The following is an 18,958-nucleotide window of genomic DNA, read 5'->3' on the forward strand; positions in this document are numbered from 1 at the left end:
GCCTTCTGATATCCCCAAATGGAGGAATGGAAGGTGACATAGGGCCAAAAGGGCAAGACAATCACTTGAAACTAAGCAGGGATATCAATATTGAAAGAGGCCGTCTGGACCATCTAAGAGAAGTGCCTCGTGTAACAGAAGAGGGGATGGGGCTTCTACACACATACAGCAAGACCACAGGAGCTCTCAGCCACCTCTGGCTCCGGGGTGAGTGTTTATTGCCCCCACTGCCCTCTTTCAGAGGGAAGGTATGGGTTCCATGAAAGGTGCTCAGGATTTGAAAAGGCTAGCTGCACAGAGATGGAGAGAAGGGAAGGATTCCTAATTTGAATGTGAATTTAAGAAGGGTACTTGGTTGCACAGGACACTTTTTATACTGTTGTTGTTATTGTATTTTAAACTTTGTTTATATATTTTTGGCTGCACTGGGTCTTCATTGCCATGTAGGCGTTCTCTAGTCGCGGCAAGTGGGGCCTGCTCTCCAGTTGTGCTGCACAGGCTTCGCACTGCAGTGGCTTCTCTTGTTGCAGAGCATGGGCTCCGGGTGGGTGGGCTTCAGGAAGCTGCAGTTCCTGGACTCTAGAGCGTGGGCTGAGTAGTTGTGGTGCGCAAGCTTAGTTGCTCCGTGGCATGTGGGATCTTCCTGGACCAAGGGTCAAATCTGTGTCCCATGCACTGGCAGGCAGATTCTAACCACTGGACCACCAGCAGAGTCCCGACGACAGCTATTTTTTAGGTAAAACAATAGCTCTCTCTTATTGAAAGCTTACCATGTGATAGGTCTGTGCCAGAAGTTTTTATATTATGATCTCAAAGCCACTCTCTGAAGTAGTTATTATCATCTCCATTTCATATCACAGCCATGAAGTAGCAAACTGGGATTCCAGTCTAGTTGCTACCAGTATGCCATAGTGCAACGAGCTCTGTGTCTGTAACTGCCATGGGCAGGCACTGTTGAGGTCCATCTGGGTCAGATTAGATCATCCACATGTGATGCTAAGTCTGTGCTGTCAAATTTATGAAAAATGGCAGAAATTACATCTGCTGTTGGCTGCCCAGCATCTTTGTCTTCTTGTTCCAGGTAATGATATCCCCAACTTCCTTTCAGGAACTATCCCTACCCCATTCTTAGCTACGTAAGAATTGAGAGTAACCTCATGCTCAGCTCCAAGAAGGGGCCCCTGGTTAGCAAAGCCATACCCTGGCCACAGTGATCGGTTCAGGAGGGGCACATGACCCAGTCAGGCCAATCAAGTGTTAGGAAGCACTTGCTGGGGCCTTCTGAGAAAGAAGCCTTTATGCTTTTCTGAGAATGTTGCCTGGTGAGATTTTCTCTCTTCCTATTACCTTGACCAAGGACAAGCTTCAGGAGCCACTGGCAGCCCCCCAGCAACCCTGGGGACCACCAGCCTTAGGATGGAGCAGATATTATGCACAGTATGGGGGAGGGATGGAAAGTAACTGGGTCCTTGTTGATACTGTGCCACTGGATTAATCCTTTTCTCATGATTCTTTACTATCTGAGCCATCAGGGAAGCCTGGGTTAAGCCTTCTCTGATGTCAGAGACAATCTCTGGATTTTCATTTAGCTGAATTAATAAATTCTCTTTATTTTTTATTTTTACTTAAAAAATTCTCTTTATTGTTAAAGTCACTTTGAGTTGGGTTTTCTGTTATTGAATATTAAACATTTTAAACTGATACGAATGGGTGGACCAACCGTGTACCCACAATCCATGCCGGACACGTAAGCCAACAAATGCTGCACTCACTCCATGCATTGGTTACTCTCATTCGGCAATCAGTAGTGAAGTTTCCACTCATTCCTTTCCCTTAAGATCATTAGCAATCGTCCCTCTTTAGAGTGTAAAAATATGCTGAGAAGATGAAGAAAGAATGAAAATGTCTTCAGCAAGTCATAAACTACTTCCCACACCTACTTAAAGTTTAAGGACTGCCTTAATACTCCATGTTTAATTGTTAATTGAGAGTTTAAAAATCAAAAATGCCAACTTTGCCTTCGATGAGATGGAAAATTATGCTGCTGTAGAAGGTAACATAATGTAAAACAGCCAACATTACCAAGGCACACAAATGTTTTTGGTATGTAAAATTGCTTTGTAAAATATTTGCTCCATCTGCTGAAAGCGGCAAAGACAATTTTCCCTTGATAGCTAATGGCCCATTTCGGCTGTGTGGCAAGTGATTCGCTGTGGTGGCGGCTCTCATTAAACAGAATGGTGAAAGTGCGGTATATAATTCCATACTTATGTAGCATTATCCACTCGCTGCTTCTCGAGGAGTCTGTCCCTCATTATCCAGGCCTCCACCTTGCACCAACACGCAGGCCTAGCAGTTGATTTGACTCGAGAAGCGCTTTGTCCAACTGAGGCACATATGTTGCTTCTCCATTCGAAAACTCAGTACAACTGCTTTGCCCCGACCAGAAACACTGGAGAGCTTCATTCCCTTTCAACTTTCCAGCTCTTCAACGGCTGTTTCTTTTTCCCCCTCTCCACGGGGGGCCCTGATTTTCTTTCCAGGCTCAACCTATCGCACTGCATGCTGGGGGTTTCAATAGATAAAGATTAAGCATTTCTTGAAATTCTTAATTGAACTTTGCACATAAACAAAAGCAGGAAAAATTTTTCCTGTGGGCTAAAGCTGCCCATAAAAGCCCAACAGACACGGCCCTTGGCTCCTGGTAAATGTGATGGTTTGTGATCTCTCTCTTTAAAGGAGTTGTTTACAGTATATCCTGAATTACTTCAACATCTGCTAACGGAACAATTAAAAATAAATACTCCAGGATGGTTTAAAAAAAGAAGAATCCGTTCATGTTTGGGGAATGAAATTAAAAAGTAGTTACAGCAGCCAGTGGCAGATTTTTAAAAGGTATTTTTAATGTTGGAAAATGGGTTTAAAGGCAATTATATTAAATAATAGTGACGCCAAGTAAAAATATATGACTGTTTTAAAGATTATGCAATATTTTAAAACAGAAACCACGCAGTTTAAAAATCAACTATAAGTCAAAGTGGCCACCATACTTATATTATGGCTAATAGGTTTCTTTCCCATTAGAGAAATACCACTGATTGAGAAAACTGCATATGCTGAAAAAGCCCTTTAGCTGAAAATTAAAAACAAAAGAAAACACATGTGCCCTTTGGACTTGATTTTTCATTCAAGTAGTGGGGGAAAGGGGTGAATTTGTCAAATGAAATGAGAGGCTTACAGGAGAATTTATATTTTAATTTTATACCAAAGGAATGGGCAAGCATCTGCTTTCCTTAATCAGATTCTGTACCTTCCTTGATATTTCCACAGGTACAGAGGTATGTAGTTGAGGCGGATGGGACAGCATTATCTATTTATTATTTTTTTCTACAGACCATGTTTATGAAAACACCAGGGAAATAAAGCAGTGAATTCCCAAAATGAGGATTTGTTTGCTCTGGCACAATCACACAGAAGTCCGGGTCCTCTCAAGGCCATCCCCCTCTCGCCGAGGGGCGCGGAGGACAGACGACCGGAAGCAAATGGCGTGGCGGCCGGCGGCGGAGAGTCAGCCCACCCTGACTCTGTTCCAAATACCCGAGCCTGCTCTGTGGCTTTCCGCAAAGCAGGTCCTTCCAAAAGAACTCCAACGGGGACTTCCTGTGTGTGAAAACACTAACCAATTCTTGTTCCTCTCATCTTTTGCTTTATTCCTTCCTTCCACGCTGTTATTGCGAAAAACTGGCAGTTAAATTCAATTGATTCAAAAATATTCCGGATCCATATGGCCGCCAACCCTGGAGCTGAGACGGCGATAGCGCCTCACTGCTGTTCTCAAGCATTTGCCTCTCCCCTAGTCCCCAGATGGTGGGAGTAACATTTAAACCTCCTTTTCTCTGCCTTGTACAATAGACCTTGGCACCATTTCAACTGTTTACTCCGGTAATTAACAGCTCTGATACCACAACAATTACAACTCCTACACTCTCACCACAATAATGCTATGAATTAGTGAGAGCTAATGGCTGGAAGGTAGAGCGTTTCCAGACTGTGAGATCTGTGCATTTTTAGAATAAAATAAAAGGTACAAACAGCACGCTTGCAGTAGACAATGATTACCTTGTAATTAGTTTACACAAAGCTTCGTATTTAATGGCAAAATGCTGTAATTAACGTGTGACAGAAAATCAAAGGGTACTTTGTAAGCATATGAAAAATTAACACTGCAGGCCCATAGCTTTATGTACTGATTAGAAGCATATTAAATCAATAGGACACACAAACCAACAGCTTGTATAGCTGATTATTATAGGTCCTTGGAAGGGGGACCCAGCTTTCATTTAACTTGGGGAGGCAATTTTCCTTCTCCTGTCATCTTCCTCAGGCACTGAGACGCACCTCCAACCCAACCCTGGCAGCTTCCTGAAAATAACCACTGAATTGGAAGAAAACATTCTAAGTCATTTTCAGAGATAAGGAAAAATATGTAAATGATTAAGACTGTCCAATGATTGCGGTGACGTGCTGCTACACTAATTAGAAAAGACACCAACTGGAACCAGAAAAATGAAGCAAATGGGTCTCAACCTTGTGGTCAGAAAAATCTCTAGTTTATCAGGTCAATGCCTCTTTATTCAACATGCAGGATGCTAAAATAACTGGAATTGTTTTCTATTTTCAAATTATAAGAAACCAGGCTGCTAGCAAGGCTTATTCTTTTAAAGGCATTATCTGGGTAAACCATTGGATTAGGCACGCTTTGGTCCACACTCTTGTATCTTCAACAGTCACAATCCTATATGATAACTGATGCTTAGAACAATATTCTGGAAGCCTAAAAGGTGCTATGGGACCTTCTGAATCACCAGAAAAAGATTAAGTTGTACGTACTTGTTCAATACTACCTACAATTTAATTCTAATGCAATTTTATGGTAATGTTAATAACACATAGTCTTATGTGCTAAATATTGATACACAGCCAAGTCACAAGGGTCATCTCATTTAATTCTTATTACCTCCTCCAGGAGACAGGTACTAATATTATTTCTCTTTACACTTGAAGAGATAGAGGCTTGGACAGCTGAAGTGATTTGCCCATGGTTCCTCCCTGCCCCAATAACCTCCATTTGCCTAGTCCATGGAACCCGTGAAGCCAGACCACCTCCTACTTATCCTGAGTGTTCAACTATTCAGACTGGTTTATTCCAAACCTTGTCCTGCTTAAAAGGAAATTTACCACATCAATCTTGAACAGGAGATATAAAGAAATATTAAAAAAATAAAATATTTGGTTGCTTATCCAAAAAGCAGGGTTTTTTGAACATGTGAATTGTCCAAAAGAAATCTTTAATTTTTCAGTAATTTTTACTCTTTCTGTGCACATGTTGATTTCTTAACGTAAATGCTTTGTTTAAGATAGTGTTCTCTGTTGAGAATATTTTCATGGAATAAAATAATCTTTCCATGGTCCAAAACAAAACAAAACAAAAAGCAGGGCTTTAAATACTCATGATATTTTTAATGCCATGTCTGATTGTGAAGAAAGGTTGCTTACTCTAAGTTTTCTGAGAATTTACAGGTTCACTAAAATGATCTTGTGAGTGTATTAAGTTGAGAACAGCATTGAAAATTTGTCACCGGCATGAATGATCAAAGGGTGACATCTCAAACTCACTATCCTCACCCACTCACATAGGTGGGTGAGGCAGATGTGTTGCAAAGCTGAACCCTAGAGACTCTCCAACAGGGATTCTTCCTTGAAACTCTGAGGTACTAATGGCTCTCTTACCTTCCAGCCAACTGGCAACAGACAGCAGCTACCCTGTCAGTCAGGAAAGGAAAGACGTTCGAGAGCAATAGCTATGGGACCTTTGTGTTTCCCACAAGTCTCTGTAGAAAGCAGACAATCTGCCACAAGGGCAGCAGGCCACAAAGGCAGGGACCAGAGGGAGAACCCTACTCCAGGGCTTTCAAATAGCGGGTCTTTTCTAAATGGATTCAACTCAGTGTGGCCAGGGCAGGGGACCAGGAGGAGCAGATGTGGGTTCCAAGCTAGATGCAGATCATTGACTAGCTATGTGAACATGGGCAAGTCACTTCACTTCCAAGGGATCGATTTCTCCATTAAACAGAATAACAATACCTTCCTTCTCAAAGTGGTGTGGAAGTAAACGAGTAAAAACTTCAGAGGTTTTCCGAGACGGAACGAGTCAATTCAAGTAAAGTGCTGAAATGCCTGGCACCCAGTTGTCCCTTGCCATCAAGGGGGATTGATGGTAAGACTCCCATGGATAACAAAATCCAAGAATCCTCAAGTCCCATATATAAAATGGCATTGCTCGCCCTTGGTATGTGGGTTCCACATCTGCAGATTCAAATATGCAAGGGTACAAGGAAATGTCAAAACATTTTCCTGTGTATTCATGCATGAGTCTGTGTGCACGTGTATAGTGTATTCACGGGTCTGTGTGCATGTATGCTAAGTAGCTTCAGCTGTGTCCAACTCTTTGCGACCCCATGGACTGTAGCCCTCCAGGCTCCTCTGTCCACGGGATTTCCCAGGCAAGAATACTAGAGTGGGTTGCCATGCCCTCCTCTAGGGGATCTTCCTGAACCAGGGATCAAACCTGCATCTCTCGCCTATCCTGCACTGGGAGGTGGGTTCTTTATCACTAGTTCCACCTGGGAAGCCCATTCATGGGTCTGTGCTTAGTCGCTAGTTGTGTCTGACTTTTTGCAACCTCATGGACTGTAGCCTGCCAGGCTCCTCTGTCCATGGGGATTCTCCAGGCAAGAATACTGGAGTGGGTTGCCACACCCTCTTCCAGAGGCTCTTCCCAACCCAGGGATCAAACCCAGGTCTCCTGCATTGTGAGTGGTTTCTTTATTGTCTGAGCCACCAGAAAAACCCAAGAATACCGGAGTGGGTAGCCTATCCCTTCTCCAGGGGATCTTCCTGACCTAGGGATCAAACTGGGGTCTCCTGCATTGCAGGTGGATTCTTTACCAGCTGAATTACCAGGGAAGCCCATTCGTGGGAGTCTACAAAATGCTAAATCTCATGTCTAGGCCAGCATTCTGGCAACTACTTTTCTAAAGCAGTGTCACCAGGTGTCACTACTAACAAGCCAGTTTTCCAGGAGTGAGGGAGCGAAGCTTCCCTTTATAAACAGAAAGGAAACGGCATAAGAAGGACTAGTACCACAACAAATGTCACCTGGGTCTCCCTGCACTGTCTTAGGTAAGAGTGTCCAGGAAGGTTTTTTCCCCTACAGGTGTGTCTTTGCTTAAGCCTTTATTCCTACTAAATGAAAAAAAATTTTCTCGTCTCTGGAGTGGCAACTTTGGAGCATGCACACGTGTGTAGATTCACTGAAACTTAATAAGCATTGAGTATTTGAGTGAGTTTACTGGAACCTGTTGGGGGAAGTAGATTTTGTTGGCTAGCAGGATAGGCACAGATGGTAAAGAATCTGCCTGCAACGCAGGAGACCCAGTTCGATCCCTGGGTCGGGAAGATCCTCTGGAGAAGGAAATGGTAACCTACTCCAGTATTCTTGCCTGGAGAATCCCATGGACACAGGAGCCTGGTGGGCTACAGTCTGTGGGATTGCAGAGTCGGACACAACTTAGTGACTTAACACTTTCACTTTCAGGATGAAGAGAGTAAGGTTGGTACCAAGACACCATGGAACAAACTGAGAGTTGTGCTGTTTTTATTGTGGCTATTATGTGACATTCTACTTTTCCTAAAATCACTTACATGTCAACACTGATTTTTAAAATATGACTTCAGTGTTTTATCATTTGTTGATTCCATGACTTTGTTTCAAGTCTCAACTGCAACCAAATAATTCTGGTTCTCAATTAGATAGGTAGAAAAAAAGATGATCCTTATAGATCCTGGAGTCCACACTGAATCATGACTACATCTAAAACCAATATCTGCATAAGACGCAAGAGAATCTCAAAATAGTTCAAACCCCTATAAACAGTACTGTTTTTAATCTGTTGCCTACAACATACCAATGAGAAAAATCATGGTATCGTGTCATAAACTGCTATGCAAATGATGCTATTTGTAAGTATTAACATAATTTAGTGCTTACAGTCATATTCTCATTTCTAATAATTCTCCCAGAATGGAGTCTTTCTCTGGACTCTTAGCCTGCAGGATAGTCTTTCATCAAGAAGCTGAAATTTTTAATAACCTGCCAGCATATGTTTTGCATGTGCCAGGCTAGGCTGGATGACACAACGTCTTCATTATAAAAAGAAACAGGTCTACAAACTGTAATAGGACATTTAAACATGCCTGTGCTCATAAAGTAATGCTTTGATGTCTAAATGTGCACCATTATGATGGTCTTCTGGAACAAAGGATAATTCTAATCCTAAATTCTCAATAGCTACACTCAGTGGAGATTGCAGTTCACTGCCACTCTGAATGCGATTTCACTTTGAAGGCAAAAGAATGTCAATAGTCTCCTAACAACAAAAAAAAAGCTCTTCAGAAGTACCTTATTTTTTTATTTTTGGCTTCTAACAACATCATGGTCAAGCACAGGTCTCAGAATGTAAAAAGATTTCATAATAATTATTTTCCCTTGTTAAGTTAAAAAAAATTTAGACAGATCATTAATTATTCATAAGTGTCACATTTGACAACATTAACAATAATGCCGAATGTAATTGGTGGCAATTTAAAATGGTATAGTTTAAAATATTTGAAATTAAATAATATATATTCAGACTTCTAAATGCAATTCAGCTATATGTCAATATGTTGAATATTTTTAAAACTTAAAATCAAGCATTTAAAATTTATCATAGTCTAGTATCAGGAGAATTCTATAAAAATTATTGATTTGAAATACTGAGGCAAGCAAGTACTTTGTACATTAACACTGGGACTGCCCAGGTGGTGCTAGTGGTAAAGAACCTGCCTCCCAATGCAGGAGAGGAAAGAGACTTGGCTTTGAACCTTGGGTCAGGAACATCCTCTGGAGGAGGGCATGGCAACCTACTCCAGTGGTCTTGCCTGGAGAATTCCATGAACAGAGGAGCCTGGGGGGCTACAGTCCATGGGGTCGCTAAGAGTCGGACATGACTGAAGCGACTTAGCACAAAAGCACACAAACATTTCAATTTTTTAGATTAAAAAAAAGTCATACTTTTCATGGTTTAATCTCAACAGTTTTGCTTAAAAAACTTTTTTAATACAAGATGAAATAAAATCCAGTCCAAGGAGAACACAAGAGCAACCTCTATGGGCCTCTGGGCCTCAAAATTAAATACATTTTCCTTGTTTTATTTTTTTCTTAGGAGAGTAATTCACTTTGGTATCCTTTAAATAATATGTAAAAAGCTGGCCATGACAGGTACTGCATTAAGTCCATTCACTGATGGAGGAGGAAGAAAAGCCCTGAATAGATCATGAGGAGAACTAACATTTATCAAAGGGAGCTCTGTCTTCTGACTGTTCTCTAGATTTATTCATCATTTCATTTTCACAGGAATAATGTGATTCTCTCTGTGTGCCGCTCCCTTTCTATCACTTGTCTTGATTCATCTGCTTCTGTAGTGGGATGCTCAAAGCAGGTGCAAATCACCGCACAGCCACCACTACAGAATTTGGCAGGGAAGGAGTCAGTTCATGGAAAATTTGTGTCTGAATTTTCCTCATCAGTTATACTTTCATCAGTAGTGAAAAACAGAGATTTGGGATTAAGTGAAGTCAGCACGTCAAGGTCTCTGAATGCAAAATGATGCCATTTTCAGGACGGTGGGTTTAATTCATATGTGAAGCCACATAAAACTAATTATTAAGCAACTTTGAAACAGACTAAGAAGTTGTACAATTCATCCTCCCACCAATATACATGGAAAAATCCATATACATCACTCATATATTAAGAGTTTTTACCTATTATTCAGTTCTTGCCTGGAGATTTTCTTGCTGGAATGTATTATTTTCTCAACCGCTCATAGGGACCAGCAGTTACATAAATTTCCTTGAATTGTCTTCAAAAACGTATGACTGCTGACAGAATGCTATTAAACATTAGCTTCCAGGTGACAAGCATTCACTAATAGAATTTCCCTCTCACAATAAAATACAACTAGCTTAATAACAACAGTTGGTAGAAGCATATGATCTAGAATCACTTAGAGCAAATTATTAGATTTGAATTGTTATTTGGATATCATAAAAACACTACTTCCTAATTATTATCATAATCAATTTGAGGATTTTCAGGGATCCAAGACGGAATATTTAAGATAACCTGATCAACCTCATTCACTTAGTACATAAAAACTAAGGCCCAGGAAAGTAAAAAATTGCCTAAGGTCTCAACTGCTGGTAGGTAACTCAGCTGAGTTACTACAAGAAAGTGCCTTATCTCCTAGCTAAGCCTTTTGCTTTATCTTCTATCTGTTCACAGACACTTTGGGTTTATGTTACCATTGAATACTCACTTGTGCCCATTTCTTTCTCCAGTCTTCGCGACTGTATCTCTGACTCTCCTTTAGGATCCGGTTGTAGCACTTTAGGTGGGAGGGAATGTCACAAAACGCAGTCCCATTTCCTCCAAACTCATAGTCTGCTTTAAAGAGCCAGCGTTGGATTTCCAGGTGATCGATGACCAGCTGACTCACCTGTTCTATTATCTGTGGGGCCAAAGATACAGCAACATTTAATTTCCTGGATTCCTTCTTATCGTGTTAACTTAGCCGTAGTACTTCCCACATGTCTTTATTTCAAACAGTCTGTTCATTCAGTTATCTTCTAGTTACTAAAACAGATTAGAAGTTTTAAGTGATATGTGTATATGTGTGTGTGTATGTTGGGTTGGCCAAAAAGTTCATTCAGGGTTTTCCATAAGCTGTTATGCAAAAATGCAAATGAACTTTTTGATTAACCCCATACATTTTTTGGTATAAATAAATCACCAACCAATGGGACCAAAGACATGTTTAAAAGTATAATCTTACTTATGAGAAATTATGAAATTATCACTTGCTAACTTTTGAAGGCAAAAGAAAAAATCTGAATATCTGTAATTGAATCTTAATATTGTTCTCTTCCTTTTTCAGAGAATAATGTGTTTACTTATTGATTCTTCAAATGATTCTTTTATAGTTTCAAGACTATAAAAAGTTATAGTCTTGAAAACTTAAACTGTTTGGAGCTTTGCTGAGCTTTTAAATGTTATAATCTATAAAATATTTAATGTTTTTCTCATTTAGTATACATGAAATACATTTGTTTGGCCAGTCAATTGACCAAGTGTGTTATATGTATTATATGAACAAGACAGATAAAGGAGGTAAAAAACTTGTGAAAGCAACTTTATTGGAATACACACCTCTCCTACATCTTATTTGAAACTTTTCTCAAGAATTGGGCTCAGTCACATGAATGTTTCAGGGGTAAACATGCAAGCTCGAATATCACAATAATAATAATAACTGTAATAGTTAACATCACTGAACTCTCAGTAGGCTCTAGGCCTTTGGCATAGTTCTTTACACAAATCCTCTCATTGAACACTCACAAAAACCTATGAAATAGGCACCATTATTAATTCTATTTTATGTATAAATAACTGAGACTCAGGTAATTTAAATAACTTGCCCACGATCACACAACACTCAGTCGCAGAACAGGGACTCCACCCAGGCTGCTCTGAGTCCAATACCTAAGCCCATTTCTTCTCCACTGTGCTACCCATCTCAAGCTACAGAGAGGTAGAGGAGAAGGGTGAGGTGGAGAAGGAAGTCAGGAACAAGAGAAGCAACTTCCTTTACGGTCAATAAGCCATTTGGATATGTTTGAATCAGAAAAGGTCTATAGCAAGATTACTTAACTATAAGTAATACTGTTCTAGTAGAGCCTTGGTGAAAAATAACTCATTAGACCACAAAGTGATTTTTTGTTTGATCTTCTCATCAGACTTTCTAATCTATATAGAAAGAAACAATAGTAAGTGTTCCCTCTCCTGATCCTACCCCATGCTATTCTTGGCCATGGTCTGTGCTTAAGGAGGCTTCTGCAACACTGTTCTCTTCTCTTTTGATGAGTTTGGTCACCAAATGGATTTTTTTAAACTATAGAGTGTGAGACGACTCATAATTCTGGGGAAAAAAATCTGTTGAAATCTGGAACTGGAAGATTAAAATTATTTTGATTAAAGGTACAATCTGTTCTCTTGAGTTGGGTCTTTCCAGCCAATCTTCCTGGAGATGCTACAGTATACAGCAGTGTTGAAGTGATACTAAAACAGACATACTTGGGACCCCTGGAAGCCCCATGCAACCATAGGGTATTCAATTAGGGTGAAAATGAAATTGTCTTAGCTCCCTAATTATCAAGTAGTGTCTAGGGATAATGTGGGTGTTTAAATGACAAGTACTCTGGTCTACAAACCATATGGCTATAAGCATAGCCTAGGAAGGTTTTTAAAAATGTGTCTTTCAAAGTTACATCCCTTCTTTCTCTAACGTGTTGAGAAGACAGATTCCATTATGGTCATATGTTGCAGAAGGAGAAATAGTTCTTGGCCTGTTAATGTCCAATAAGATTCTCTTGCCAGTGTAAGGAAAGATATTCTGGCACAGTCCTTTTCATTGTATGTTTGGATATATTGAATATTTGGAAGTTTCAGCTACTAACAGAATTATTATCTGCTTCTTCCAAATCCTATTATTTGTTGCTTCTGAGAATCCTATAAATGGGTGTCTGTTGATGGATTCCCTACAGTAATGAAAAGGATCAATAGTATTGTAAAGACTATAGCACTGGAAAGAATTATGTGCTATCTTTAAGTGAAAATTGAACAGTGCTTTAAAATAGCATTGCCATTTTTGATTATTTAAGCAAAGCTGTCAATATTTCATATGGAACACATGCCAGAAAGAGAAGTTGCCTGGTTACTTTATGGATCAAAACAGGAAATGCTCACTGTGCTCAAGCTGGACTTAAAAAATAAAATAAATTACTTAATCATAAAGCAAATGACTTTATGCTATTGCCAAACATTTATCATTTTCTATTTGAGTCTATCTATTCAAAAGATGTAATATATTTTTAAATTGCCATACATTTTATACTGGTGTAGGGCAGAAATAGAAAAATGTCTACTGCTAAAATCCAACTGATAGCTAGGAATATTTATTAACCTAAATTAAAATAATCACAGCTTTCTTTCACCAGCTTTAAGTTTATGATGCACATCGGTAAAAAGTCAGTGTTACTGATTCATTACCATCTGCAAATTCAAAATGCTGACATGTTCAGATAGATTAGGTAGAATAGGCATTATCTGGAAAAATCTCAATGGAGTGCTTCAATTCTTGTTGACCTCAGACAAGTGGTTTCCAAATAAGTAGTGCAGACCTCAGTTATGACTCAGTTTATTGTGATACAATTTGCACACACCATAGGTGAAATGACACCCTTTAAATCCAATTTATCTTTGAGGAGAGGTTTTTATCCTACTTCTGAATATCAGCATTAGAGTGAAGCTTTACTGCATTAAAGATTCCTGTATCTTTAACCACAATTAACATATAAAGTTCTAAAATATTTCATAGCAAAGACTGCCTGAATTCTCATCAATGGGGACAAAAGCAAGACTCACTCAATATAAATACTGCACATACATTCTAAGGTTTTGAGGACTGTTAATGTAATATACACGTATGAAATTGTATCACTTAAAAATGCATTTCACTTGTATTATGTCTATCAGCCTAGCATTCTACAGGGAAGCAGAGTTAAGTAATCCACTCTGTTACCTTCAAATTTCAGTGGAGGTTAATGATAATGGAAGGGACACATCAGGTCAGGGGAAGCTTCTCTCTTCTAATCCTATTAAGATAGCCTGTGCCTTTTCTAGACTGCCCTCTTTAAAAGAAACTTCCTTCCTGAGCCCATGTATTGCCCATGAACACTCTATCTAGCAAGACTGAAACAATCTGGGGGCAATTTAATAATTGCCAGTTAGTCTCTGAAAAGTATGATTTGTTGAAAGACTTGGTTTGCGGGCTCAGCAGCTATGAGGTGCAGAGCATCAGGATCAGGCAGCTGAGAGAAGTAGCATGACCCCTAAATATTGTCACTCACAAACATCTGCATTTTGTACAGTTTTTTAGTTTCCCCAGAAGTAGGTGCCCCAAATCACTTGTGATTGGCTCAGAGGAATGGTTAAGAGATGGAATGAAACAGAGATTAAGAAATGTTAACAACTATTTGTCTTTCAGTTTCTTTATTGTAAAAAAAGATAGCAGTTAAATGTGAGAACACCTGCCAGAGCAAACTTAGAGTGGTTAATTTCTAGTTCTCTAGTGGGTAATTTTGTAGTGACTATATTATGGTGACTGCAGCCATGAAATTAAAAGATGCTTACTCCTTGGAAGAAAAGTTATGACCAACCTAGATAGCATATTGAAAAGCAGAGACATTACTTTGACAACAAAGGTCTGTCTAGTCAAGGCTATGGTTTTTCCAGTGGTCATGTATGGATGTGAGAGTTGGACTGTGAAGAAAGCTGAATGCCGAAGAATTGATGCTTTTGAACTGTGGTGTTGGAGAAGACTCTTGAGAGTCCCTTGGACTGCAAGGAGATCCAACCAGTCCATTCTGAAGATCAGCCCTGGGATTTCTTTGGAAGGAATGATGCTAAAGCTGAAACTCCAGTACTTTGGCCACCTCATATGAAGAGCTGACTCATTGGAAAAGACTCTGATGCTGGGAGGGATTGGGGGCAGGAGGAGAAGGGGACGACAGAGGATGAGATGGCTGGATGGCATCGCTGACTCGATGGACGTGAGTCTGAGTGAACTCCGGGAGTTGGTGATGGACAGGAAGGCCTGGCGTGCTGCGATTCATGGGGTCGCAAAGAGTCGGACATGACTGAGCGACTGAACTGAACTGAATATTATGGTTCTTCAAATATTAGGGCCCTAACTATCTTTTGGAAGAATGTACAGCCACAGACTCAGACCAAGGCAAATTCAGAAACAGAGAGTTTTCCTCCTGGAGTCATTTCACATTCCCTTTCTGGGGTTTTCCCCCTTTCTTTATGGCCACTTACTGAACAGCTAGGATTTTGGTGTTTTTTTTTTTTTGTAGAGCCATGGATGTCCTTAGTCTGCCACATGCCCTTGGCAATATGACTCCCTAGAGCTCTCCTAACCTGCTCCTTTTAGCCCGAACTGACTTTCACATTTCTTAGGGTCCTACTAAAATGACTAGCTAATTAATATGATGATGAACTAATCCATATTAAGGCAATAAATATTGATAGCAGATTAATACATGAGTAGAGCCTTCAGTTCCTTAATCCAAATGAATAAATACTTTGAGAATGACAATTTCTGTAAGGCCCATAGGAAGATACTTTAAACACTGAAGGACTAAAGTGTGTTATGCTCAGGCACGTCCAACACTTTTGCAACCTCATGAACTGTTAACCCGCCAGGCTCCTCTGTCCATGGGATTTTCCAGGCAAGAATACTAAACTGGGTTGCTATTTCCATTTCCTACTCCAGGGAATCTTCCCGACACAGGGATTGAACCCACACCTCTTGTGTCTCCGACACTGACAAGTGGATTCTTTACCACTGAACCACCAAGAAAGCCCGAAGGCTAAAGCAGATCCCATCAAATCAACTCAAGTATTCCATAATATTCTTCATTGGATAGGGCTGACTCCAGAAGACTTAAAAAGTTCCTACAAGGTCAAGAGAATGTGAAATATTTAAACAGAACCTCACTTGTCCACCCTGCTTACCTGCTGGTGACTATAGATGTTATATATTCCAGGAGGGACTGGCACATTTGCGTTCTCAAAGACCCGTTTGCTTCCAGACTTGGTGCTATAGAAATGAGCTAGTTCGGGCTCTGAGCCTAGGATAGGTATGTTTAACATGTCTGCCACGGCCAAATCATCTCTGTGGAGGAGCCCGCTGACAATGTAGGCTTCTTTACCTTGGATGAGATTTTTTATTCTTTTGATTGCCTTGGGACTGTACATCAGGTGAGTAGCCAGGCACATATGCTGCTTCTGGGGGGAGATCGTAATATTCTTGTTAAAAGGTATTCTTTTTCTAGTCCATACACCTAATCTATAATGTTGCACACAATAAATGCATTATTAATAGCAGGCTGGGTTATGACCTATCCTGTTGTTTAGCAGTTTAAAATGATAAAAGCTGTTGGGGTGAGGCTCCATAATCGCTCACATCTTTAGTGTGTTGGAAATAGGCTCATTGGGAATAGAACTAATTACTACACATCTGTATTTATTTGATCCACGTGGAATTATCCTTCTGTCAGAAGGAAAAGAAGCTGGCGGCCTTTGGATAATAGTGATTCATCTCTGCAACACTTCTGGCATGGTTTAACACTAAAGCGTCTGGAAAATCAATACAAAAAAATGAAGAAAAGAGCCTCCTAATATTCTTCAGTATTCAGGGCTCCTAATCTGGCAACCCTTTAAATGATTCAGTAGGAAAAAGGCACTTGACTTGATACCCTCTTCCCAAAGTTCTACCACAAATTCCATTTCAAGAGTACATATTTTTATGATGATTATCATGGTTCTTGGCCAGCACTCCAGAGAGGACTCATGAATGGAAAATATTTGAGAATTTCAGCAACACTCAAATTCCTCTTCCAATGGAAAACTTTTTATTTTTGACTACTTACACCCAGCTCAGCAATACATGTGACTGTCTCCTTCAATTAAATAAATAATTCTGGCATGTCTAACAGGGGCAGAGGATGGAGCCAGATGGTCAGCACAAACCAAAACTAATACAAGAATGTCTCTGTGCTCAAGGAGTGGGAACACAGATGAGTACAATTAATGCATAATTAATACAAGGCAGAGAAGGGCCATAAAGAACTACAGAGGGCCTTGGAAGCATGGAGGAGGGAGGCAGAAGCCACGTGCTAGTGGGAAGAGCTGAAAAGGCAAATCACTTATCTCAGTTGGGTCTCAGTTTTCTCATCTGTAAAATGAGTATAATAATAGTACCCATCTCATAGGGATGCTGTGAGTATTAAATGAGATAATGCATGTAAAGCGCTTATAATAGTGCTTGGATATAATAAGCACTTAATGAACATCTGCTAATATTATTGTTATAAAAGAGGTTGGGGTTAAGGTAAATTCTGAAGGATGGGTAGGATTTTATCAGGTGAGGATGAGCATAGCCTAGGGATGGAATATGAGAGCCCAAGATTGTGCTTATTTCTCTAGAGCAGAGAGCAACATGGCACATGAGAAAGTCCTGGGGCTTAGGAGCCAAATGGTTCTTTGAATCCAGTTCTGTCCCTAACAAATAACCTGAACTTGGGCAAATGACTTAGATTCCTTGAGACTAAGTTTCTCCATCTGCCGAGTGGGAATAAAAATAACCATTTGATGGGTTCCTCGAAGGATAAAATAAGATTATGAATGTTTAACACCTTTTATAATGCATGGCATTGAGTTGACATTCAACCGATGGTATTAAAAATTACTATGGAGAAAACTTAAAAAAAAATAAAGTCACTAAAATGTCATGCAAATAATATAATGCAAGACATGAGAGTCTTAATGGAGTTTAAAGGATTTTGTAGAGTGGATCCATCTCCCCCCAGAGTCTAGTCAAAATTCTGTTCAACAAGGCCTTAAATTGTGGAGAAATTCCGAGCCACTATTTTGGGGAATATCAGGCGCACGAGTTTGCAAACTGAATGCCGAGTATAAGAGAAAGTGACTGAGGAGACCCCCTGGATTTCAGTCCTATCTGAATTTGTAACTTGCCAGTTGATTTAGAAAACCTGATCTTTCTGAGCCTTGGTTCCCCACATTCAAATGAGGGGTTGAACCAGAAGTCTCTAGGGTCCTTTCAGCTGTGATATAACGTTAAAACCAAAGCTTTTCTGGATACACTATTTAATGGGTACAGAGCTGCTTCTTGGGATTTTGAAAAAGTTTTGAAACTGGATAACACGACGATTGTACAACGATGTGAATGCACTTAATGCCATGGAACTGTACACTTCAAATGATTTAAATGGTAAATTTTATGCTATGTATATTCTGCCTCCCCCTTCAAAACAAGATCCCCCCAAAAAATTCCTCTGAGAGAGGATTTTATGATTTACCCTATTGAACCCTCCCTTCAGAGCAAGTGATCTAAGTTCCTTTTGTCTATGGAATATGCCTTTTCTACATAATTTAAATCCATTTTCAAAACCTGCCTTTAAGAATGCAGCTCTAGGAAATCCAGTGTTCCACTGGACAATGAATGGTAACAGCACCTCGTGAGTTTGTGTTTCCCATCTGATTGCTCACTGTTCATCCCCTTGTTTGTTATTTCACTCCTTTCCTTTCCTTACAAATTATTCCAATGAGGAAATGTGAAAAAGTGATATGTCTGGGAGAACTGACTTGAGTCACAAAGTATATGGTGGACTTTTCAGGGACCTGGAAGAATATCTCAAAGGGGACAGTCTTCTCATGTCAAGTTCCCAAGGTCTCAGCACATGTACTCTTCCCTTTGATCCATATGACACAATTAACAGTCCCTCTTTTGGAGATGGGGAAACTGAGGCTCAGGTGATTTGCCTATAGTCACACAGCTGGTACACAGCAGAGGCAGGATTATTATTCATTATTATTTTATTTATTTATTATTATTATTCATTATTAGCATAGTTCTCATGGCATGGCTGCCATGATTTCTCCCATTTTACAGACTGAGTAGTGAGGTCTGAGGTTTTTTGAAGTGTGATGAGGGGATGGCAGATGCAGCAACAGAACCTAACATGAACGTTCTGAACACATTTCCGGCCAGGATGAATGTCTGTCTCCTCTAGGGTTGCTTGTTTCTATTGGCAAGTACTCTACCCAACTCTATTATGTCATCTGCAGGCATGCCTTATTCTTCAGGCAAGA

General features: G+C 40.0%; 1 protein-coding gene and 1 long non-coding RNA gene across 3 annotated transcripts in view; one reads left to right on the forward strand and one right to left on the reverse strand.

The window, feature by feature from the left end:
- Positions 1–4,096, forward strand: part of LOC147365294 (uncharacterized) — a 104,434-nt gene extending 100,338 nt beyond the window's left edge. For both annotated transcript variants that reach the window (XR_015135363.1, XR_015135367.1), the window contains exon 4: positions 3,394–4,096. This is a non-coding gene — a long non-coding RNA (uncharacterized LOC147365294). The remainder of the gene's footprint in view (positions 1–3,393) is intronic.
- The window catches only part of IQCH (IQ motif containing H), a 231,508-nt gene that overhangs the window by 75,476 nt on the left and 137,074 nt on the right, over positions 1–18,958 (reverse strand). The window contains 2 exon segments of the mRNA XM_086322857.1: positions 10,482–10,673; positions 15,800–16,072. Coding sequence (XP_086178983.1) covers positions 10,482–10,673; positions 15,800–16,072 — 465 coding nt within the window.

This window comes from Bos grunniens, chromosome 10 (assembly GCF_055505025.1).
Source record: "Bos grunniens cultivar Pamir isolate PY7600 chromosome 10, Bosgru_T2T1.0, whole genome shotgun sequence".
Classification (NCBI taxonomy): domain Eukaryota; kingdom Metazoa; phylum Chordata; class Mammalia; order Artiodactyla; family Bovidae; genus Bos; species Bos grunniens.